General features: G+C 46.6%; 1 protein-coding gene across 3 annotated transcripts in view; it reads right to left on the bottom strand.

Moving 5' to 3' along the window:
- The window catches only part of NLE1 (notchless homolog 1), a 151647-nt gene that overhangs the window by 22983 nt on the left and 103329 nt on the right, over positions 1-25335 (bottom strand). For all 3 annotated transcript variants that reach the window (XM_063954010.1, XM_063954008.1, XM_063954009.1), the window contains 3 exons: positions 16101-16303; positions 6380-6539; positions 5070-5140 (listed from right to left, as the gene is read on the bottom strand). In XM_063954010.1, the coding sequence (XP_063810080.1) occupies positions 5070-5140; positions 6380-6539; positions 16101-16303 (434 nt within the window). The remainder of the gene's footprint in view (positions 1-5069; positions 5141-6379; positions 6540-16100; positions 16304-25335) is intronic.

Below are 25335 nucleotides of genomic sequence, written 5' to 3' on the forward strand. Positions count from 1 at the left end.
TTTACAAACGTGTTCTCCCCTGACCACGTAGCTGCTCGGCAGAGTTGTAATGCCGAGACCCCTCGGGCAGCCGCCCAAGATGAGCCCACCTTCCTTGCGGAATGGGCCTTAACAGATTTAGGCTGTGGCAGGCCTGCCACAGAATGTACAAGTTGAATTTTGTTACAAAACCAACGAGCAATCGACTGCTTAGAAGCAGGTGCACCCAACTTTTTGGGTGCATACAGTATAAACAGCGAGTCAGATTTTCTGACTCCAGCCGTCCTTTAAATGTATATTTTTAAGGCTCTGACAACGTCCAACAACTTGGAGTCCTTCAAGTCGTCTGTAGCCGCAGGCACTACAATAGGCTGGTTCAGGTGAAACGCTGATACCACCTTAGGGAGAAAATGCGGACGCGTCCGCAGCTCTGCCCTATGTCGAATGGAAAATTAAATAAGGGCTTTTATAAGACAAAGCCGCCAGTTCAGATACTCTCCCGGCCGAAGCCAGGGCCAGTAACATAGTCACTTTCCATGTGAGATATTTCAAATCCACATTCTTTAGTGGTTCAAACCAATTGGATTTGAGGAAATCTAAAACTACATTTAGATCCCACGGTGCCACCTTAGGCACCACAGGAGGCTGTATATGCAGTACTCCTTTGATAAAAATCTGGACCTCAGGGACTGAGGCCAATTCTTTGTGGAAGAATATTGATAGGGCCGAAATTTGAACCTTAATAGATCCCAATTTGAGACCCATAGACAATCCTGATTGCAGGAAATGTAGGAAAACGACCCAGTTGAAATTCCTCCATCGGAGCACTCCGCTGCTCGCACCACGCAACATATTTTCGCCAAATACGGCGATAATGCTTCGCGGTGACTTCCTTCCTTGCCTTTATCAAGGTAGGAATGACTTCTTCTGGAATGCCTTTTCCTTTTAGGATCTGGCATTCAACGCCATGCCGTCAAACGCAGCCGCGGTAAGTCTTGAAAAAGACAAGGACCCTGCTGAAGCAGGTCCCTTCTCAGAAGTAGAGGCCACGGATCGTCCGTGACCATCTCTTGAAGTTCCGGGTACCAAGTCCTTCTTGGCCAATCCGGAGCCACTAGTCTTACTCCTCTTTGCCGTATAATCCTCAATACCTTTGGTATGAGAGGCAGAGGAGGAAACACATATACCGACTGGTACACCCAAGGTGTTACCAGCGCGTCCACAGCTATTGCCTGCGGATCTCTTGACCTGGCGCAATACCTGTCCAGTGTTTTGTTGAGGCGAGACGCCATCATGTCCACCATTGGTTTTACCCAACGGTTTAATAGCATGTGGAAAACTTCTGGATGAAGTCCCCACTCTCCCGGGTGAAGGTCGTGTCTGCTGAGGAAGTCTGCTTCCCAGTTGTCCACGCCCGGGATGAATACTGCTGACAGTGCTATCACGTGATTCTCCGCCCAGCGAAGGATCCTGGCAGCTTCTGCCATTGCCCTCCTGCTTCTTGTGCCGCCCTGTCTGTTTACATGGCCGACTGCCGTGATGTTGTCCGACTGGATCAACACCGGTCTTCCTTGAAGCAGAGGTTCCGCCTGGCTTAGAGCATTGTAGATTGCTCTTAGTTCCAGAATGCTTATGTGAAGAGACTTTTTCAGGCTCGACCACACTCCCTGGAAATTTCTTCCCTGTGTGACTGCTCCCCAGCCTCTCAGGCTGGCATCCGTGGTCACCAGGATCCAATCCTGTATGCCGAATCTGCGGCCCTCCAATAGATGAGCCTCCTGCAACCACCACAGAAGGGATACCCTTGTCCTCGGCGACAGGGTTATCCGCAGGTGCATCTGAAGATGCGACCCTGACCATTTGTCCAACAGATCCCTTTGCATGGAATCTGCCGAAAGGGATTGCTTCGTAAGAAGCTACCATTTTTTCCCAGGACTCTTGTGCATTGATGTACAGACACCTTTCCTGGTTTTAGGAGGTTCCTGACCAGGTCAGATAACTCCTTGGCTTTTTCTTCGGGAAGAAAAACCTTTTTCTGAACTGTGTCCAGAATCATCCCCAGGAACAGCAGACGAGTTGTCGGCATTAATTGGGATTTTGGAATATTCAGAATCCATCCGTGCTGCTTTAGCACCTCTTGAGATAGTGCTAAACCCATCTCTAGCTGTTCTCTGGACCTTGCCCTTATTAGGAGATCGTCCAAGTATGGGATAATTAATACGCCTTTTCTTCGAAGAAGAAATATTATCTCGGCCATTACCTTTGTAAAGACCCGAGGTGCCGTGGACAAACCAAACGGCAGCGTCTGAAACTGATAGTGACAGTTTTGTACAACGAACCTGAGGTACCCCTGGTGTGAGGGGTAATTGGAACGTGGAGATACGCATCCTTGATGTCCAAGGATACCATAAAGTCCCCTTCTTCCAGGTTCGCTATCACTGCTCTGAGTGACTCCATCTTGAACTTGAACTTCTTTATGTATAGGTTCAAGGACTTCAGATTTAGAATAGGCCTTACCGAGCCATCCGGCTTCGGTACCACAAATAGAGTGGAATAATACCCCTTCCCTTGTTGTAGAAGAGGTACCTTGACTATCACCTGCTGAGAATACAGCTTGTGAATGGCTTCCAAAACCGTCTCCCTTTCTGAGGGGGACGTTGGTAAAGCAGACTTCAGGAAACGGCGAGGTGGCTCTGTCTCTAATTTCAACCTGTACCCCTGAGATATTATCTGCAGGATCCAGGGATTTACCTGCGAGTGAGCCCACTGCGCGCTGTAATTTTTGAGACGACCGCCTACCGCCCCCGAGTCCGCTTGCGAAGCCCCAGCGTCATGCTGAGGCTTTTGTAGAAGCCGGGGAGGGCTTCTGTTCCTGGGAAGGAGCTGCCTGTTGCTGTCTCTTCCCTCGTCCTCTGCCTCGTGGCAGATATGAATAGCCCTTTGCTCTCTTATTTTTAAAGGAACGAAAGGGCTGCGGTTGAAAGGTCGGTGCCTTTTTCTGTTGGGGAGTGACTTGAGGTAGAAAAGGTGGATTTCCCGGCCGTAGCCGTGGCCACCAAATCCGATAGACCGACCTCAAATAACTCCTCTACGCATCGCCTGTCCACTGTCGTGTCCATAAAGCTCTTCTGGCCGAAATGGACATAGCACTTACCCGTGATGCCAGTGTGCAGATATCTCTCTGTGCATCACGCATATAAAGAAATGCATCCTTTATTTGTTCTAACGACAGTAAAATATTGTCCCTGTCCAGGGTATCAATATTTTCGATCAGGGACTCTGACCAAACTACCCCAGCACTGCACATCCAGGCAGTCGCAATAGCTGGTCGTAGTATAACACCTGCATGTGTGTATATACCTTTTTGGATATTTTCCATCCTCCTATCTGATGGATCTTTAAGTGCGTCCGTCTCAGGAGAGGGTAACGCCACTTGTTTTGATAAGCGTGTTAGCGCTTTGTCCACCCTAGGAGGTGTTTCCCAGCGCTCCCTAACCTCTGGCGGGAAAGGGTATAAAGCCAATAACTTCTTTGAAATTAGCAGTTTTTTATCGGGGCACCCCACGCTTCATCACACACGTCATTTAATTCTTCTGATTCGGTAAAAACTACTGGTAGTTTTTTCACCCCCACATAATACCCTGTTTAGTGGTACCTGTAGTATCAGCTAAATGTAACATCTCCTTTATTGCCAAAATCATATAACGTGTGGCCCTACTGGAAAATACGGTTGATTCGTCACCTTCACCACCGGAATCAGTGCCTGTGTCTGGGTCTGTGTCGACCGACTGAGGCAAGGGACGTTTTACAGCCCCTGACGGTGTTTGAGGCGCCTGGACAGACACTAATTGAGTGTCCGGCCGCCTCATGTCGGCAAACGACTGCTTAAGCGAGTTGACGCTATCCCGTAATTCCACAAATAAAGGCATCCATTCTGGTGTCGACCCCCTAGGAGGTGACATCCTCATATTTGGCAATTGCTCCGCCTCCACACCAATAACGTCCTCATACATGTCGACACACACGTACCGACACACAGCAGACACACAGGGAATGCTCTATACGAAGACAGGACCCACTAGTCTTTGGGGAGACAGAGGGAGAGTCTGCCAGCACACACCAAAAAGCGCTATATATGACAGGGATAGCCTTATGATTAAGTGCTCCCTTATAGCTGCTTTTATATTTATATATTGCCATTTATTCTGCCCCCCCTCTCTGTTATACCCTGTTTCTGTAGTGCAGTGCAGGGGAGAGACCTGGGAGCCTTCCTGACCAGCGGAGCTGTGACAGAAAATGGCGCCGTGTGCTGAGGAGATAGGCCCCGCCCCTTTTTCGGCGGGCTCGTCTCCCGCTATTTAGTACATTTAGGCAGGGGTAAATATCTCCATATAGCCTCTGGGGCTATATGTGAGGTATTTTTAGCCTTTTTAAAGGTTTTCATTTGCCTCCCAGGGCGCCCCCCCCCAGCGCCCTGCACCCTCAGTGACTGCCGTGGGAAGTGTGCTGAGAGGAAAATGGCGCACAGCTGCAGTGCTGTGCGCTACCTTAAGAAGACTGCAGGAGTCTTCAGCCGCCGATTCTGGACCTCTTCTTGCTTCAGCATCTGTGAGGGGGCCGGCGGCGTGGCTCCGGTGACCATCCAGGCTGTACCTGTGATCGTCCCTCTGGAGCTTCATGTCCAGTAGCCAAGAAGCCAATCCATCCTGCACGCAGGTGAGTTCACTTCTTCTCCCCTCTGTCCCTCGTTGCAGTGATCCTGTTGCCAGCAGGAATCACTGTAAAATAAAAAACCTAAGCTAAACTCTCTAAGCAGCTCTTTATGAGAGCCACCTAGAATTGCACCCTTCTCGGCCGGGCACAAAAATCTAACTGGAGTCTGGAGGAGGGTCATAGGGGGAGGAGCCAGTACACACCACCTGACCTGTAAAAGCTTTACTTTTGTGCCCTGTCTCCTGCGGAGCCGCTATTCCCCATGGTCCTTTCAGGAACCCCAGCATCCACTTAGGACGATAGAGAAAATGCATTACTTCTCACATCCATACTATATTCATTATCGTATAAAAGAGTATGTGTGTGTCCATACTTACATCCTTAAGCATTTATCCTTTCCTCCGCTGGCTACTCTCTGCCCATCTGGGCTCCAATCAACAGCAAAAACCTAGAGAAAGAATATTAATTTAAAGCAGGGTCAATATGGAACTACAGCTGTGTCCTCATACATCAAGCCTCAATACGCCATGCACCTCGATATGATTAGCGTGAGCCGGCAGTTCCAAGGCAGCTGTGCTAACATCGGCCACCTTTTTTTTTTTTGCATTGCTATGCGACGAAGACGCACAAGCAGACTCTGCTGATTAAAATGATATGTGGCATGACTAAAATCACTAGTTCTATGGGAAGTGTTTGAAGAACCCTTTCTGGATCACGGCTGCTTGTTTAAATAATCCATACAGGCGGATATTCAACCCTTGATGTGGCTGCAAGTGCACACGCATCGTGGTTCTATCTTGCAGCTCCAGGGTGCAAAGAGCTGCACCCGAAGATTGTACAATGTAAAGCGAGCACAAAATAAAGAGTTCGGTGTACAGAGCATAGGACACAGCTTGTCAGGAAATATGGACAGTGTTATAGAAACCTCATTGTGCCAATCTTGGGAGGAATCCAATTGCCGACCGGAATATTAAAAAACCCGGCTGAGCAGGATTTTTCCAGCAGCCACCAGGTTTTGGTATTCAACTGCATGACAGAAAGTGGACCAAGGAGATTTCTATTGAAATCACTGCATGTTTGTTCCCGAACCTCCAAAAACGAGTCTGATTTTTCCTACAATCGTTAATTTTAGGAAAAATCACAGGGACCTGCTCTGGCACACCCCCTGAGGACTGATTAAGCAGCTGGAAGTTTCCTATTAGCTTAGTCAATAACTCATCTGCCGACGTAGTGTCTTCTGTATCCAGCGCTGGGAGCCAGGTCCTCTGGAGCAGGGTGAGTATGTATTAGTGTGTATAGATGACCTCGGAAAATGGCCGCTAGGAAAAACCATTTCCCAGTAGCCCCTGTACCTCCCTGCAGCCACCTCCCCAGCCAGAAGATAGAGGGGAGACCACCGGACAGGTATCAGTTTTTTTTTTTTCCACGCTGCAGGGTTTTCAGTGCTGAAGACACTGATCAATTTTTTTTTTATGATTGGATACCGCGGGTATCGGGAGATGCGTACCAGCGGTAATCCAAAATTGGGTGCGTGGTAACCAAGGTTTTTTACCTCACTAAAACTTGCTCCCAATTTAATCTGCCCCTTTGTGTGACATTTTGATATTTTCAATGGAGTGTAATTAATGAGGGCTGCAGTACAGCAAGGTAAAACTGAATATTGAACAACTGTATGAGTATCACATACCTCATCTGCATGTCCTGGGAGATCCACAGACAGCTTCTTGGTTTTTGTATCCCAGACTTTGAGTGTGCTATCACTACTCCCACTGACCAAAAGTCTGCTATCTGCTGACCAGGCAATCTGATAGACCGCAGACACGTGACCACGCAAAGAAGTAATGTACCTAAAATTCAACAATAAAACAAGACATTTATGCTTCAGTTTAAACAATAATCTCAATTCAGTCGCTTGTGACCAGCACCAGTTTTCCACCGATTATCTGTAATTTTCATTAGGTTGCAGTAACTGGACTTAAGCATCAAAACTTTGTTTTCAAAAATAAAATTGTTGGTCCATACAACAGAACACGGGTACTGTACTTTCCACATCTTAATTTCTTCCTTTTGTGGCTATGAAGGATATAAGGGCTCATTTATCAATACATTTGCACTGACCAATATCAACCTATCACCTTTAAAAGTCTAGTACAGTGGCTCCCAAACTCGGTCCTCAAGGACACCCAACAGTTCCTGTTTTCCAGGTCACCAAGCAGTAGTACAGGTGTATTCATTACGCACTGACATATTTTAAAAGATCCACAGGTGGAGCAAATTATTTAACTTGTGATTCTGTGAGGATAACTGGAAAACATGAACTATTGGGGGTTCTGAAGTCGAAGTTTGGGAACCACTGGTCTAGTACAATAAAAATCAAAACCAACAATAAATGTATGCTTAGAGAAGTAGAATTTTGCACCTAAATCCAGTGTTGATAAATGAGCTCTAATCTGTGTATTTATAAATTTAATAGTTTAAAAACCAAATAAAAACTGAATACCGTTGGAGCTGTATAAATACACGTAAATGGATCACACTCAAATGTATTTATAGTGTTCAATAATTCATAAAAAACATTGTAGAATACAAAGCCCACGTGTTTTGGGTTTTACCATAGCAAATAGCAAAGTGGTATGTAGCTACAGCTCAACTCACCATAACTAAAGCTGGGCATACAGAGTCAGATAAAATGTCAGGATGGCGGGCATTTTTTCTGACAGCCTGACACCAATTCAATATCATGGGCATACATCTCACAGTGTATGACCACGCGATATCTTGGTTCCCTCCCCTGGCAAGGAGGCATTTACCCTGTTGATCAGTGGCGTAAGTCCGTCCCAGTTGCCGGGAGGCAAGACAAATATTGGTGCCCCCAACCATATTTAGATAAATATATTTTGTATGTGTGCGTGTGTACGTGTGTATGGAGTGTTCTGAAAAAACAAATAGATATACTGTATGTATACATTTCATTGTCTTTTATTTTAAATCACACATTTCTTAGCAGTAATACCCAGGATTAGAACCCATGACCTGTTACACTGACAGCAGACACTTTACTGATGGAGTTATTTGTTCCTGTACAGTAAGCATGAGAATTCTAACTATATGAAGTTACGTGTAATTGTCAGAAAAGTAACTTCATATAGTTAGAACTCTTATTTCCTATACAGGAGCAAACAGTGCTTCTAATGTAATAGGTTGTGGTTTCTAATCCTGGGAATGACACTTGTAAAATGTGTATCTACAGTATAATAAAAATGGTGTGATTTGTAAGGTGCAGGGACCAGTGAGGAAGTTGGCCACTGAAGAGATAGTGGCAGCTATCAATTAACTTAATAAAATGGTGTCACAGAATGGAAGGAGAGGTGCCCCCCTCCAGAGCAGGAGCCCGGCGGCAGATTACTCCGTGGCCTCCCAGAGTTACGCCTCTGCTGTTGATCTCTGATCAGGTCAGTTGGGCATGTTGCAAGATTTCTCATTCCGGACTGTCTGATCAGTCATGGCACACACTGTTGGATCTGCTTACTGATGCACATAGTACAGTTGTTTGGTACTGTGCACACACACACAGGACCTGTTGTGCAAATGCACGGAAGGGTCCTGCGATGTAGGAAGCAAACTGGCATCAGACTGTCAGTGATTGATAGCCTGATGCCATTTTGGGGGCAGCAACGGCCTCTGTTTGTGAAAACGGAGGCGTGTCGCTGTTTAGGGGGAGGGAAGAGGCCAGGGATCCCCGTCATCGGACAGAGTTCCTGGCCTCCGCACGGGCGGCTTGCGCTTCCCTATGGGTGCCGCAAACCACCCAATGGCGAGTCAGTGATCTGATGCCTGTGACCTAGGAGGCGTCTACTTGTAACAATCTGCCAATAATCCAAGGATCGAGCAGATAACTGCATAATATATGCCCGGTATAACTAATGCCATCAGTCTCCTACTGACTCATGTACTCTAGCACCTCCCTAATTTCCAGCTATGGTTTTGTGTGCTATCTTTTAAGAAAAGTGCCCCAAAGTTTCATATAACTCAGATATATAAAATCCAATACACATGAACAGTAATTTTAGCAGTGTGTGTACTTTGCCTAAATATATAAAAAAAACATTTCCCCAGGTATGCAACAGGTTCCTATTATTCTTCCTAGATCAACATGCAGTATAAACGGTGATGTTTGTCAGCACAGGTTACTTCATTAACACAAGAATTAGGACTACAAGTAGCTGAAAGTATGAAGGCGCATTACAAGCTTGATACTGTACATGTGACAAACAAATCAATGTCTGAATCTTTCACAGTCTGTGTTGGCCAGTGCTACTGAATGTCTTTCTGCCATTTCATCTTGGTTGCCCTCTTGCCACCTCTAACAGAGTTCATATTATTTCCCACAATTCAACAGAAGCTGCCTACATGATATCTCTATCTGTGAGCAATACAAAAACAAACCCTACTCATCTAGCTCAATGCCTATTTTGGCTAATCCCTATTCTTTCTTCCCCTCATCCAGTCTTCATCCAAATCCTGTGACATACAAGGTGGTGCATAAACATTAATTCATAAACTCATCGGATTGACTATTGCAAATTACATTTTACTGGTCTTTGCCTAAACATATGTTCACCCTTACAATTTTAAATGCATTGGCTAGATTGAAGTTCCTGAAATCTGCTCTGCTCTTTTAGCCCCTACACAGGTTGCCTGTATTCTATGAAAAATGATTTTGGTACTTACCTTTAAATCTCAGATTCTATAGGGGACGATGGAGTTACACTGGAGTATAGACGAGTGAAGAGTGGAGCTGGGCACTTTAAGTTTCTTAAGAATTATAGTTGGCTCCTCCCTTTCTATACCCTGCAAGACCAAAGCTGGGCACGCACTTGAGTGACGTGCATTCATTCTAACATCGGAACTAATGCCCATAAGCCCTGAACAATCATGTTTTGTCCTTCATTAGCATACTACAGGATGCTAGCGATATCGTCAGGTTTGATACCAGGATGATCTCACTAGCGATCGTGGGCACCCACATATTAGGCATACACACTGCCTGATATGCGATGTGGGCTATATATCGTACCGACCAGCCAGATCGGACCTACATATCGCTTAGTGTGTACCCAGTTTAAGTTAACATTAACTAAGCCACAGTGGAGACGTACAGTAAGGACAACAAAGTAAGAGGACAAGGAACAAACAGAACCATTAGGAATCCCGTCCAAGGACCGTAACAGAGAAAAAGTAATACTGCAGGCATCAACATTCAGGCATAACAAGAACAATGGCAGGAAAAGAGCAGCACTGGGCAGGTGTCCAGTGACCTCTATGGAATCGGAGGAAGGGATTCAACGGTAAGTACCAAATTCCTGTTTTCTCCTTCATCCACTAGGGGACACTGGAGTTACACTGGGGATGTCTCAAAGCTTCCTTCTCAGGTGGGAGACCTGCGAAACCCTGCAGCCAAACCCTGCATCAGAGGCAGCAAAGGTATCTAAAACAGTAAAATAAAACGTGTGGATCGAGGACCAAGTGGCTGCACGGTAAAGCTGTAGCACAGAAGCACCTCTGCGAGCAGCCCAGGAGGTACCAATAGAGTGCATAGATGGAAACAGGTGCTTGGAAGCAGGCCAACTGTCTTAACCAAAGAAATAAATCTGCACAGGATATAACAATTGTAGTTCAGTGGATTAGAAATATTATTGAACCAAAGTAAAAGCCTACTTTAATGATTAATTCAGCAAACGGTTGGTGGTGCTCCCGGAGGATAGTTATGACAACTATGAAACAACAGGTATAGTCTTTTGAAGAGACAAAAGACCAAAAAAGCAACTATAAGCCTTTTCCAGGGCACACTTGAAAAATTGAAATTGTGAAATTATTAAAATATAACTTTTATTAGTATATACTTAAGAAAAGACGAGAGCTGGCATCGATAATTAGAGAGCATAAATGTTCACAAGTACTAATGTACCTATTATAGGCGAAATAATAATATAGGTAAGCGAAAATAAATGAACCCTCATTCAAAGAAATAATGCATACATATCCTCTGTAATCGAGATTTTATTCGAATGAGGTCACTACCTCGGGTCTGATATAGTCTAATAAATGACCAAGCTCTCGGAGCGAAACGTGCGTCACTTCCGGTTCCGGTGCCCGAACTTCCGGTCGCACGGACCGCGGCCACCGGCGCCTCACTCCTCGGCTCATGCTCTGTCCCTTGATCTGCGGCCTTCCTGAACAGGTTGGGTAAGATGGCCATCGGCCCTTGGCCGAAAACGGGTTTTCCCTACCCAGCCGCAGCTCCCCCTTCTTTAGCCATAAGATTCACCACGTATTTCCCCAATTAATAGGGGACGGAAAAAACTTTTCTGCTATGCTTTGTGATGTATTTACACTCTTGTGTCTGGCAGCATCATAGAGCACAAAAAAGTAAACTGATTTGCTTAGCGATGCTGTCCTGGCAAGGTAGATACGGACAGCCCGAACCACATCCAGTGATGGAGAAGATGCATCATCAGCTGACAATACTTCAACCACAATAGGTTAAATTATGTGGAATGCGGTACCACCTTTAGCAAGAAAGCCTTGTGCGAATACTTGGCTCGATCGTCATGGAATACGAGATATGGGGAGCAACAGGATAATGCCCCAAGCTCCGAAACCCTCAGAGTTTAAGCCAAAAGGAGAACAGTCTTCCAATACAGGTACTTGAGGTTCACCTCATGCAGGGGCTCTAACACGGCAGACGGGATAAAAGGTTAAGACCCCAAGGTGCTATAGGAGGTACAAAGAGTGTCTGGACTCAAAGAACGCGCTGGAGGAATGTCTGTAGCTTCAAAAAAATACCAGCATCCAGACCCGCCTGCAGTAACAGAAGGCGGGGGAAATAGCCAGAAGTAAGTTGTGGAGAGCACACAGCGTTCACACCACACCACGCCACATAAGACCTCCAAATGCGATGGTAGTGTGTGGATGTTACCGGCTTCCAGGGCTCGAAGCATGGTAGGAACAGCAGCTTCCGGAACACCCCTGCATTTTAGGATTGCGAGCTCAACAGCCATGCAATAAAATGCAGATGTGGTAAGTTGAGGTACACGAACGGACCGTGATGAAGAAGACCTGACCTAAATGGAAGCAGCCAAGCAGAAAAAGGACTGAATACCACACATGGCAAAGTCAATCAGGCGCCATCAGAATGACTCTGGCAGACTCTGGCTTGATGAGATTGAGCACCTGCGGAACAAGGGTAAAGGGAGGAAACAGATAGACGGTACCGCCACGAGCCACGGAACGGCAAGAACATCCAGTGCCTCCGCTGCTGGATCCTGCATCCTGGAGCAATATCTTGGAAGCTGGTGATTCTGCCGAGAAGCCATGAGATCTATACGAGGCTGGAATAGCTGCTGGATACCTCCGGATGAAGGGCCATTTTCCTGGGATAGCGATCCTGGCGACTGGACTCACGAAGGGACAAGCGACAGAGTCATCCCCCCGTATGCGTAAGCTGGTGTCCGTGGTCAGGAAAATCCAATCCCAGATGCCCAAATAGTGACCCGCTGTGAGATGAGAGGACTGAATTCCACACAGCAGCGAGATAAGAGTCTGAGGAGACAGTCAAACAAGTATGTCATTTGAAGATGGGACTCGGACCACTGGGACAGAAGGCCTCGGAATACGCCACTATCCTGCCAAGCAGTCGAATACACAGGTAAACAGAAACCTTCAGCTTGAAAACCATCCTGGCCGATTCTCAAATTGCCTCAGTCTTGTCCGATTACTCCCAAAAACTGAAGACGCTGTGACGGCACCAGATTGGACTTCTGGTTAACAAGCGGACAATGCAGCAAAGCTAGATGAGAACTTGTGTCAAGGTAACGTGACAGAAAAGCCTTTCTGCCGACGGAGCCTTGCTGAGAAGGTCTTCAAGGTACTGCACAATGAACACCCGAGTCCGTACATGGGCAACAACCACTGCCATTTACCTTGGTAAATTCCCTGCGGGCAGAGCTTAAAACTGGGAATGGGAGCCCCTAGGGAAAACTGGAGAAATGCCTGATGCAGTTCCCAAATCAGGATGTGGAGATAAGCATCCTTGATGTTCAAGGACACTAAACAGTTCATAGCCTTCAGACCCGTAATCGCTGAATATAGATATGCACAATCGAAGTGGTGAAACATCAAATAAACATTTAAGGAGAGATTTAAGACAGGTCGGCCTGAGCAGTCCGACTTCGGAACTACAAACAGATTTGAGTAAAAGCCGGGAGTGCACTAATGCACTTGGAGAAAAATTTCTGAGACTAGCAGCTGTGTACTGCTTGCTGTATTCAGGACTGTGGTAAAAAAACAAACTGGTTAAACAAAACAAACTATCTTGTAAGCATGGGAAACGCAGAAGGCTAGCACCCACCCATGGAGCCACCAGGTGAGACGGGAGACCATCATGCAGCTGGTTTATCTACAGGCTTGAGGTCTGGAAGACAGGCAGATCTAGCAAGACAACTACTGGACTTACCGCAGATGGGCTCGAAAAGAGCAAAAAGTTCCGAACAGGACCAGCATGGAGCCACAGTGTATGAAGGCAAAAAAGGTATAAACACTTGGACATCTGGAATTTTTATCTGGATATTTCCAAGCTGTGGATACCTGCTCCACTAATTGAAGGGTAGTGGGAAAGGTATACGCAAGCTTCTTTTTCTTGCTAAATAGAGAGGTGTCCTGAGTCCCCGCTGCGTCCGAGTTGGAGATCTTAAAAACCCAACAGACTACTGTGATGAGGGACTCTATCCCCTGGGCCATAGAATCTAATTCTAGCAGCAGGGATTCTTCCCAATCTGAGTTCTCCCAACCTCAACTTCCTCCCCTTGCAAGGAACGTGCTGCATCTGAGTCATCCTCAGACTGAAGGACCACAGGAAGAAGCCTCTTCCGAATCGGAAGCCTAGCAGTGCTATTCGAAGTCTTGGAGGGGGACTCCAACATTTTGTCTCCTAGCCTCTCTAAGGAGGAAGAGACCTGCATTAAACCCTCAACTGAGAAAGCTAACCCTTGAGCCCATGCTGGCTCTGACACCTGGGAACAAGGCAGGGAACCAGAACCATCTCTCCTTGCGGACCTCTGTTCCCGACGGGAGGCCGACAGTTCAGACAAGGCTCCTGCTAAAGGAAGCCACCAAGGGTGGTGTATCAGCAGATGCAACAGCCACAAGACACACAGAGAGCCGCACACTCCGAGCGGGCCTGTGAACATTTTTTGTTGCTCGTTCCAGCAAAAACATTTTGGCCAGTAACCTTGTCTGAGGAAGCTCCTTTTCCTGCCATCTATACACACAGGGCACCAGAATAACAGAAGAAATACTCTGCACTAAACACATTTACTAACAACAGCACACAAACACACAGAATGTCGTGTTGGGAAATGACAGACAGCGGTATAACAAGCAGCACACTGCCAGATTGCACAGAAAATACAGATAAAACGGCAATTGAGAGGAGAGAACATAGGGAGCGAGTCCCACAGAGAATCAGTAGCTCTGTCCTGCACTACTGTACCAACAGAGATGTAGTACAACTCACTGCCCCATAGTGTCCTGAAGGATGAAAGCACTGTGGAGCTCTGCTGGCTGCCGGTGCTGCAATGCAATAGAAAATTTCGGGCATACACATAGAGCAGCATGCCAATTCAGAGAAGAAGACCAATTTCCTGTAGGGGCTGAAGGAATGGTCGGACCAATAAGGGCTAATGCAAGTCAAAAGGCCTCCGCGGCGCAGCATCCAAACAGGGGTGTGGGATTGGCTGCACCGCCACCAAGCCCCAAACCAATTTTAATTTTAGGTGCACGCCATGGCGGGCAACTGTACGGAAAGCAGTAATATCGATAGAGGAGAATGTGCTGACTGCACTGCTAGCTGAGTGTCATTACACAGAAGCACAGTGGGTCTGCTGTCATTCTACGCAACCTAAGCTGACTAGGCGTATCCGTGACTTTAGGTACCCATCTACCAAGGAAAATGGGGTATACTCACAGCTGCTTGCCTGCCGGTGTGCGGGGGCACAGAGGGTCCAATGACTCTGTGGCCAAGGACCCGGACACTGGGCAGGTAAGCTGTGGCGGTTCCCTCCAGCAGCTCCCACAGCATAGGCAAACTGCGGGAGCATGCAGTCTGCCTGTACTCAAAGAAGAAGATCAAATAAATAAAAAAATAGTAAAGGAATTTCTTTTTTCTAAAGGCTGGAGACAGCTTAAAAGCACCTGCCTCCCTTGAACACAATCTAAACTGAGTCTTGTGGGGTATAGAGAGGGAGGAGCCAACTAGAATACTAAAGGAATTTAAATACACGGGTGCCCACTGTCGCTAGTGAAATCATCCAGGTTTCAAACCTGATGCTATCGCTAGCATCCTGCAGTATGCTAATGAAGGACAGAACATGATTGTTTCGTCATTTATTAATATCGATCCTTTGTGTGTGGGCAATCAGGGTTTATGGGCATTAGTTCCAATGTTGGAATGAATACCCGTCGCTCAAGTGTGTGCCCAGCTTTGGTCTTGTAGGGTATAGAAAGGGAGGAGCCAACTATAATTCTTAAGACACAAAGTGCCCGGCTCCACTCTTCACTCGTCTATATCCCAGTGTAATTCCAGTGTCCCCTAGTGGATGAAGGAGAAATATAAAAAATACTTCTAACATACAAAGCAATTCATAAAACCACACATCTCTCTTCCATTGTCTCTATATATCTCCCAACTCAACCCCCAGCTCTGCATATGTCATCCATACTCATTACTTGAGACCATACTTGATTACAAGGCTGCACCTGTTCTTTGAAATTCAACCCACTGTACAACAAGACTTCCCCTTTGTCCCCATGCTTTTAACTGCTCCCTGAAAACTCACCCCTTTAAACAAGCTTACCAAATTCCTGAGCCTACTTCCCTAGGCATTTATATTGGATTACCACCTCTCTTTACAGTTCATGTAACTTACAGACACCATACTTATACAGTATATAAAAAAATCCTGACTCATGTCCAGATAATAAAGCCTCACTAAGAATGTGTTCCCATAGCTAACTGACTACATCAATAAATAGTAAGTGGCATTTAACCTTATGGGGGGAATTCAAATGTTTGAAAAGTCGGTTGGGTGTCTGTTTTTTTCCTGTCTATTAGATAGGAAAAACAGACACCCAACTGACTTTTAAAGCAATTGAATACCCCCTTATGTATCAAACTCCTATTTGACGTAAATTGTAATGTTGACAGAATGGCTTTCTTTTTACTTTGTCTGTCAATTACTAATCTTGTTCTATTACTTTGTTTACCACTAATTGTCAAGTGATGTGGAATATGCTGGCATTATAATTAAATATTAATAATAGTTTTAATTAGGTGACAAAAAAAGACTTACTTTCCGGTTTTACCATCCCACAGCTTTACTGATTTGTCAAAAGAGGCACTAGCAATGACTCTAGTGTCAGGAGAAAAGAGAACTTCATTGATGAGAGCCTGATGTCCAGTCATTCTCTGCAAAGGCTTCTTATCCTCAGCTGGGGCCCAAAGGAAGAGTGTGAAGTCATCAGAGCCAGACACAAGTCTCTCAGGAGCTTGCCCCTGTTTAAGGTCAAGAAGGTTAGCAAAACAATTAAAGAAAAAAGGATTTTCATACCTACTGGTAAATCCTTTACTCGTAGTCCATAAGGTATACTGGGGTCACTTAGTACAATGGGGTATAGATGGGGTCCAAAGGAGCCGGTGCACTTTAAATTTCTTCAACTGGGTGTGCTGGCTCCTCCCCTCTATGCTCCTACAACCAGTAGAGGTAAAACTGTGCCCGAAGGAGAATGAACATACTTGAGAGAAGGAACATAACAGTGAGTGGTGAGAATCATACACCAGCACACCAACAACATAAAACGACCAGCAACGGCTGGTAACAAACAGCAACAGCTGAACAGGTAAACTTCCTGAAAAGTAACCTGCAGACACGTCAACGCACTGAGGCGGGCGCCAAGTATCCCTTATGGACTACGAGAAAAGGATTTACCAGTAGGTATTAATATCCTATTTTCTCTAACATCCATAAGGGATACTGGGGTCAATTAGTACAATGGGGACATCCCAAAGCTTTCAGAACGGGTGGGAAAGTGCGGAGACGTCTGCAGCACCACCTGCTCAAACTGGGAATCCTCTTTGGCCAGGGTATCAAACTTGCAGAACTCCACAAAAGGTGTTCTTCCCCGACCAGTTAACAGCTTGGCATAGTTGCAAGGCCGGGACCCCACCGATCTTGTAGAGTGGGCCTTTAGAGACTGCAGAACAGGTAAGGCTGCTGACACATAGGCCTGTTGGATAGTAAGCCTAAGCCAATGAGCAATGGACTGCTTAGAAGCAGGGAAACCCTTTTTCTGCACATCATAAAGCACAAACAAGGAATCCGTCTTCTTGATATAGATCTTCAATGCTCGCACAGCATCCAATGCCTCCGGAGGAGCAGAAGTGCCAGAGCCTGACGGAACTACAATAGGTTGATTTAATTGGAACGCATAGACGACCTTCAGCGGGAATTGCTGCCTAGTCTTGAGCTCCGCTCTGTCCTCGTAAAAGACCAAGTAGGGATTTTTACACGACAAGGCCTCCAATTCTAAAACACGCCTAGCAGAAGCCAGGGCCAGTAACATCACTGTCTTCCACGTGAGGTACTTGTCTTCTACCATCATCAGAGGTTCAAAACAGGAGGACTGTAGAAATTCCAGCACTACACTCAAATCCCAGGATGCCGTGGGCGGCACGAAAGCAGGTTGTATGTGGAGTACCCCTTGCAAGAAGGTCTGGAAGAAAATTAAGAGCTGAAATCTGGACCTTAATAGAACCCAGACGTAAGCCCTTACCCACACCAGCCTGAAGGGAATGTAATAAACGTCCCAAGTAGAACTTTGCAGGCAGATACGTGCGTTCCTTGCACCAAGAGACATTTTTTCTCCAGATATGATAGTGTTTTGACGTCACAGGCTTCCTGGCCTGAACCATGGTAGCAATAACCTTTTTGGAAAGGCCCTTGTGAGCTAGGATATTCCGCTCAACCTCCATGCCGTCAAACGAAGTCGCCGTAAGTCCGGGAAGACGAACGGTACTTGTTGAAGATCTCTTCTCATTGGCAGAGGCCAGGAGTCTTCGACAGACATGTCCAGAAGATCCACGTACCACGCCCTCCGAGACCAATCCGGGGCAATCAGAATTGCCTGGACTCCTTGATTCCTGATTCGCTTGAGCACCCTTGGGATCAATGGAATCGGAGGAAACAGGTAGACCAGCCGGTAAGGCCAAGGCGACGTCAGTGCATCTACTGACGTCGCCTGAGGGTCCCTGGTTCGTGAGAAGCCCCACTAGTCGATGATCTGCTGAAACCCCACTTTCCCGGGTGGAGATCGTAACGACTCAGGTAGTCCGCTTCCCAGTTGTCCACTACCAGAATGAAGATTGCGGACATTGCGCTTGCATTTCTTTCTGCCCAGAAGAGTATCTTTGACACTTCTCGCATGCAGGCCCTGATTTTTGTCCCTCCTTGTCGATTTATGTACGCCACGCCGTGGCGCTGTCCGACTGAACTTGGATCGCGTAATTCTTGAGTAGAGGAGAGGCCTGATGCAGGGCATTGTAGATCGCCTGAAGTACCAGAATGTTGATCGGAGGAGGGCTTCGTGGGCTGACCACCTGTCCTAGAACTGTCTCTCCTGGGTGACAGCTTACCATCCGCTCAGACTTGCATCTGTCGTGAGGAGGATCCAATTCTGAATCCCGAAACTTCGACCTGGTGGCTACAGGTTTGAGGACTGTAGCCACTATAGGAGGGAAATCCTGGCCTGAGGTGACCGCCGTATTATCCGGTGAATCTGAAGATGTGATCCGGACCACTTGCTCAGGAGATCCAATTGAAATGTTCTGGCATGGAACATTCCGTACTGGATCGCCTCGTACGAGGCTACCATTTTTCTCAACAATCTTATGTAAAGATGGATGGATCTTCGAGTAGGCCGTAGAACCAGACCATCTCCAGTAGTGTTCTCGCTTAGTCCTCTGAGAGGAACACTTTCTGAGCCACAGTATCCAGAAACATTCCCATGAACAAGAGCTGCTGAGTTGGCTGCAGGCGGGACTTCTGTAAATTGAGGATCCACCCATGGTGTGACAGAACCTGAATAGTGTTGTCTATATGGAGCAATAAAAGCTCCCTGGATCTCGCTTTTATCAAGAGATCGTCCAGACAAGGGACAATATTGACCCCCTAGACCCGAGCTGGATCATCATCTCCGCCATCACCTTCGTGAACACCCTCGGAGCTGTGGACAGGCCGAAGGGTAGCGCCTGGAACTGGTAGTGATCGTTCAGCAGGGAAAACCGCAAGTAAACCTGGTGAGGTGGCCCAATCGGGATATGGAGATAGGCGTCCTTTATATCCAGCGAGACCATGAACTCACGTTCTTCCATACCCGCAATCATTGCTCGCAAGGATTCCATCTTGAACTTGAAAACCTTTAGGTAAGGGTTCAAGGATTATATATTCAGAATGGGCCTTACCGAACCGTCCGGTTTAAGTATTAGCCCTTTCCCTGTTGTAGTGGCACTGGAACAACGACTTGGCACTAGAACAACTTTAGGATGGCCTGTTGCAGCGTAACTCATGTATCCTCTAAAGCTGGTAAGCTTGATTTGATAAATCGTTGGGGGAGGAGCGCTGTCGAACTCCAGCTTGTAGCCCTGAGCTTTCCCAGATGCGGCTGAAGTGACGCAGTCGAGCTCCCACCTCGAGATCCCCCCCGGATGGTGGGTACCGTCATGCTGAGGCCTTAGTGGAAGCTGAACTGGTGCTCTGTTCCTGAGAACCTGCAGTTGCTGGTTTTCTTGTCTTACCTCTGGTGCTTCTAGTCTCATTGGAGGAACCTCTGGCTCTAGATCTAAATTTGTTAGACCGAAAGGACTGGGCAGACAGCCCCGGGTAGGAAAGTCTAGCCGGCGGGGCACCAGAGGGGAGAAACGTGGATTTCCTTGCAGTAACCTTAGAAATCCACGTATCCAACTCAACCCCCGAATAGTCACTCCACCGAGAAGGGGGGAGACTCCACACTGCGCTTAGAATCTGCGTCCGCAATCCACTGACGCAGCCATAGGGCTCTGCATGCCGACACTGCCATGGCAGTAGTCCTAGCATTGAGAGCGCCTAATTCCTTGGCAGAATCACACAGGACGTGTGCAGTGTCTTGGATGTGTCTTATGAGGGTCACCGTAGTAACCAGGGGCATATCACCCCTAAGACCATCCTGAATTGTGACATACACTGCATAATTGGTGTTTGACCATGTTTACAGTAGACAACACACACACACACACACACACACACACACACACACACACACACACACACACACACACACGTATTACAATAGCAAGACTGCCTTACTATATGTGAGGAGGAGACATAAAATGAGAGAGGGACAGCACACCCAAGCTTGTCAGGCTCAGTGAGACTGCAAGTTGTATCTATACATATATCACAATGAAACATCGGAATTATTGTTCTTTTCAGGACATTATATAGTGTACAATAACGGTTCTCCCCCTTATTTACACCCCTGTACCAGTTTTCTAAGTATCTGTGAGTGTCTGGAGGAGCTGTGTGTCCTTGCTGCTGCAGCTGGAAGCAGAGGAAGGCGCCAAACCGCCGCTAGTCCTGCTCTGAGGAAGCTCCGCCCCCTGTAATGGCGCCGGAGCTAAGGAGATATTTATGCTGGCAAAGTCTCCCATACAGTGTAAAACATCACATAAATGCTAGTTTTCACTTCCGCTGCCAGTGTACACAGGGGTGCTATAGCGGATCCCCCCAACCCTGTGCAGCACCAAGAACAGGGGGTTCCGCCTAGCGGACCCCTGGTTTGTACTCGCCACTCTTCTCACCAGACTATGTTAGGGGTGTGCGGCGTGCTGCGATTGCGTTCGCTAAGGCTCAATGCCCTGCGGTACCAACAACCTCTCAGGACGGTGGTCCTGCAGTGGGGAAGCGGCTCTGACGTCTTAAGAGACCGGTAACCGCTTCTCCTTAACTCCCACGGTGCAGGTATACGGTTGCTTAAACTGTATACCGAAAATAACAAAGTTTAAAATAAACTGAAGAACAAATTATCTGGAGCTCCATAGTGTGCATCCTCTCCTGGGGGCACATTTTTCTAAACTGGCTGTAGGAGGGGGCATAGAGGGGAGGAGCCAGCACACCCAGTTGAAGAAACTTAAAGTGCACCGGCTCCTATGGATCCCATCTATACCCCATCGTACTAAGTGACCCCAGTATCCCTTATGGATGTTAGAGAAAATACAGTGTCTAAATTTGTTACGGGCCCCATACTTTATCCCTCTTACAAGCACAGCATTATGTATCTAATGTGATCTCCCTTCTCTCATCCATGGATTGGGTGAATAAGTTCGGCTCTTACCTTCTACTGAAGCTGGGCTAACTCTCCTTTTTATAAGATTATTTGAATTCCATCAGCAGGATGTAATGCAGTCTGAGACTGCCAGAGGTGCGGGTTGGGTGCGGGTTGCCGGGCGATCCCGGACGTTTTTTTTAAAGAGATAATCGCTTACAAGGCAAAACCATGTCTATTAAGTTATTGTCCCTTTTAAAAAACGTCAGACCGGATGGAAACCTGCACCTTCGGCGACCTCGGACTGCATTACATCCCGCCACATATTATAGTGGACACTATGTCAGAGGTATAACACAATGGCAGAAACATTTTACACATTTCAGCAAATTTAAAATCTTACAGGCACTTCTTTATTCTATTCAGGTTCTTACTAGCCACTAAGTATATAAGGAATGTTTTCTAAAAGGTTTTATAGAGAATATCTATCTCCTCCTGTTGTCACTTATTGGTATTTCTTCCTCGTCATCTTACCCTTAGTGTGCTAGACCGGCTGCTTCCCTATATCACTGTTTTTGGGATAATCAAGAAATTATGGCTTCAAATTAAACAATTTGCTCTACTAGATTTAGTTAATTTTTTTGACATTCACACCTGCATGGGCTATTTTTGGCATTCTGACAACTAATTCTAGAATTTCGCCAGATTACCATAAATTACTTTTGATACTTTCAGCCGTGAAAAGGAAATGCATACTCCAGCAATGGATACACCCTTCTCCACCTTCCATACAAATTTTTTAAAAGATATATTATTGTATGTTTTCAAGATGGATTCGATAGAAACATCACATCGATTTGAAAAGTTATTTTCTGTTTGGCAATCCTTTATGGAACTCTTACACTCAGATTAAATAACAAATCCATAATTGTATTTGTGGTACTTTATGCTATGAGACTAGATTATATTTGTATGACACTCCTGTTCAAATGTGATGTTCACCATGTTTGCAAGTGTTATTGGTCTGTAGGTGATCTATCCCCATTACACCCTCTACTCTCATTTTGCACACGTTTCAGTATCATCCTGGTATGTTTTATACATACTGTATTATGCTCTATGTAGCCTGTGTGTAATGTTTCTTGGTCACTGTGCATTGTTTGTAGTGTCAACATCTTTCTTTCTGTTACTCAATGCATCGTCTTTACAATTTTGTAATTTTTATATCAAAGTTTCCAATAAAAACAATGAAAAAGAAAATACCATGTATCTATAAAAAGTCTGCAAAGATGTTCTGTTCAAGACTTAGGGGGGACATTTACTTAGCAGTGATAAAAGTGGAGAAGTTAGCCAGTGGAGATGTTGCCCATGGCAACCAATCAGCATTGACGTAACATTTATAATTTGCATACTATAAAAAATAAGATTTTAAACCTACCGGTAAATCTTTTTCTCGTAGTCCGTAGAGGATGCTGGGGACTCCGTAAGGACCATGGGGATAGACGGGCTCCGCAGGAGACATGGGCACTTTAAGACAGACTTTAGGTATGGGTGTGCACTGGCTCCTCCCTCTATGCCCCTCCTCCAGACCTCAGTTAGAGAAACTGTGCCTAGAGGAGACGGACAGTACGAGGAAAGGATTTTGTTAATCCAAGGGCAAGATTCATACCAGCCACACCGTATAACTTGTGATATACTAACCAGTTAACAGTATGAAACCAACATAACATCAGTCCAAGGACCGATGAAAACTATAACATAACCCTTATGTAAGCAAAACTATATACAAGTCTTGCAGAAGTAGTCCGCACTTGGGACGGGCGCCCAGCATCCTCTACGGACTACGAGAAAAAGATTTACTGGTAGGTCTAAAATCTTATTTTCTCTTACGTCCTAGAGGATGCTGGGGACTCCGTAAGGACCATGGGGATTATACCAAAGCTCCCAAACGGGCGGGAGAGTGCGGATGACTCTGCAGCACAGACTGAGCAAACAGGAGGTCCTCCTCAGCCAGGGTATCAAACTTGTAGAACTTTGCAAAGGTGTTTGAACCCGACCAAGTAGCAGCTCGGCACAGCTGTAGTGCCGAGACCCCTCGGGCAGCCGCCCAAGAAGAGCCCACCTTCCTTGTGGAATGGGCCTTGACCAATTTTGGTAACGGCAATCCAGCCGTGGAATGAGCCTGCTGAATCGTGTTACAGATCCAGCGAGCAATAGTCTGCTTTGAAGCAGGTGCGCCAACCTTGTTGGCCGCATATAGGACAAACAGTGCTTCTGTTTTCCTGACTCTAGCCGTTCTGGCCACGTAAATTTTCAAAGCCCTGACTACATCAAGGGACTCGGAACCCTCCAAGTCGTGCGTAGCCACAGGTACCACAATAGGTTGGTTCATATGAAAAGATGACACCACCTTAGGCAAGAATTGAGGGCGGGTCCGCAATTCCGCTCTATCCATATGGAAAACTAGATAGGGGCTTTTATGAGACAAAGCCGCCAATTCCGATACTCGCCTAGCCGAAGCCAAGGCTAACAACATGACCACTTTCCAAGTGAGATAATTTAACTCCACCGTTTTAAGTGGTTCAAACCAGTGTGACTTAAGGAAACTCAACACCACGTTAAAGGTCCCAAGGTGCCACCGGAGGTACAAAAGGAGGCTGAATATGCAGCACTGCCTTTACAAAAGTCTGTACTTCTGGGAGAAGAGCCAATTCCTTTTGAAAGAAAATGGATAAGGCCGAAATCTGAACCTTAATGAAGCCTAATTTTAGGCCCAAATTCACTCCAGTTTGTAGGAAATTAAGGAAACGGCCCAGATGGAATTCTCCCGGAGGAGCATTCCAGGCCTCACACCAAGCAACATATTTTCGCCATATACGGTGATAACGTTTAGCCGTCACGTCCTTCCTAGCCTTTATCAGAGTAGGAATGACCTCATCCGGAATGCCCTTTTCCGCTAGGATCCAGCGTTCAACCGCCATGCCGTCAAACGCAGTCGCGGTAAGTCTTGGAACAGACAGGGCCCCTGTTGCAACAGGTCCTGTCATAGAGGAAGAGGCCATGGATCTTCTGTGAGCATTTCCAGTAGATCCGGATACCAGGTCCTTCGTGGCCAATCTGGAACAATGAGAATTGTCTGTACTCCTCTTTTCCTTATTATTCTCAACACCTTTGGGATGAGAGGAAGAGGAGGAAACACATAGACCCACTGGAACACCCACGGTGTCACTAGGGCGTCTACAGCTACCGCCTGAGGGTCTCTTGATCTGGCGCAATACCTCTGTAGCTTTTTGTTGAGGCGGGATGCCATCATGTCTATCTGGGGCAGTCCCCACTGACTTGCAATCTGTGCGAAGACTTCCTGATGAAGTCCCCACTCTCCTGGATGCAGGTCGTGTCTGCTGAGGAAGTCTGCTTCCCAGTTGTCCACTCCCGGAATGAACACTGCTGACAGTGCTCTTACATGATTTTCCGCCCAGCGAAGAATCCTGGCGGCTTCAGCCATTGCCACTCTGCTCCTTGTGCCGCCCTGGCGGTTTACATGAGCCACTGCGGTGATGTTGCCTGACTGGATCAGAACTGGTCGGTCTCGCAGTAAGGTCTCTGCTTGACGTAGGGCGTTTTATATGGCCCTCAGTTCCAGGATGTTGATGTGAAGACAAGTCTCTTGACTTGACCAAAGACCTTGGAAGTTTCTTCCCTGCATGACTGCTCCCCAACCTCGGAGGCTTGCGTCCGTGGTCACCAGGATCCAGTCCTGAATGCCGAACCTGCGTCCCTCTAGAAGGTGAGCACTCTGCAGCCACCACAGGAGAGATACCCTGGCTCTGGGGGACAGGGTGATCAACCGATGCATTTGTAGATGTGACCCGGACCACTTGTCCAATAAGTCCCATTGGAAAGTCCTCGCATGGAACCTGCCGAAGGGAATGGCTTCGTATGCTGCCACCATCTTTCCCAGGACTCGAGTGCAGTGGTGCACTGACACCTGTTTTGACTTCAATAAGTTCCTGACCAGAGTCATGAGTTCCTGAGCTTTTTCTATCGGAAGATAAACCTTTTTCTGGTCTGTATCCAGAATCAAGCCCAAGAAAGTCAGACGAGTCGTAGGAACCAACTGCGACTTCGGGATATTGAGAATCTTCCGTGTTGCTGTAACACCTGAAATTGACACACTGTTCAGTAACTGCGCTCTTGATCTCGCTTTTATGAGGAGATTGTCCAAGTACG

This window comes from Pseudophryne corroboree, chromosome 2 (genome assembly GCF_028390025.1).
Source record: "Pseudophryne corroboree isolate aPseCor3 chromosome 2, aPseCor3.hap2, whole genome shotgun sequence".
Taxonomy (NCBI): Eukaryota; Metazoa; Chordata; class Amphibia; order Anura; family Myobatrachidae; genus Pseudophryne; species Pseudophryne corroboree.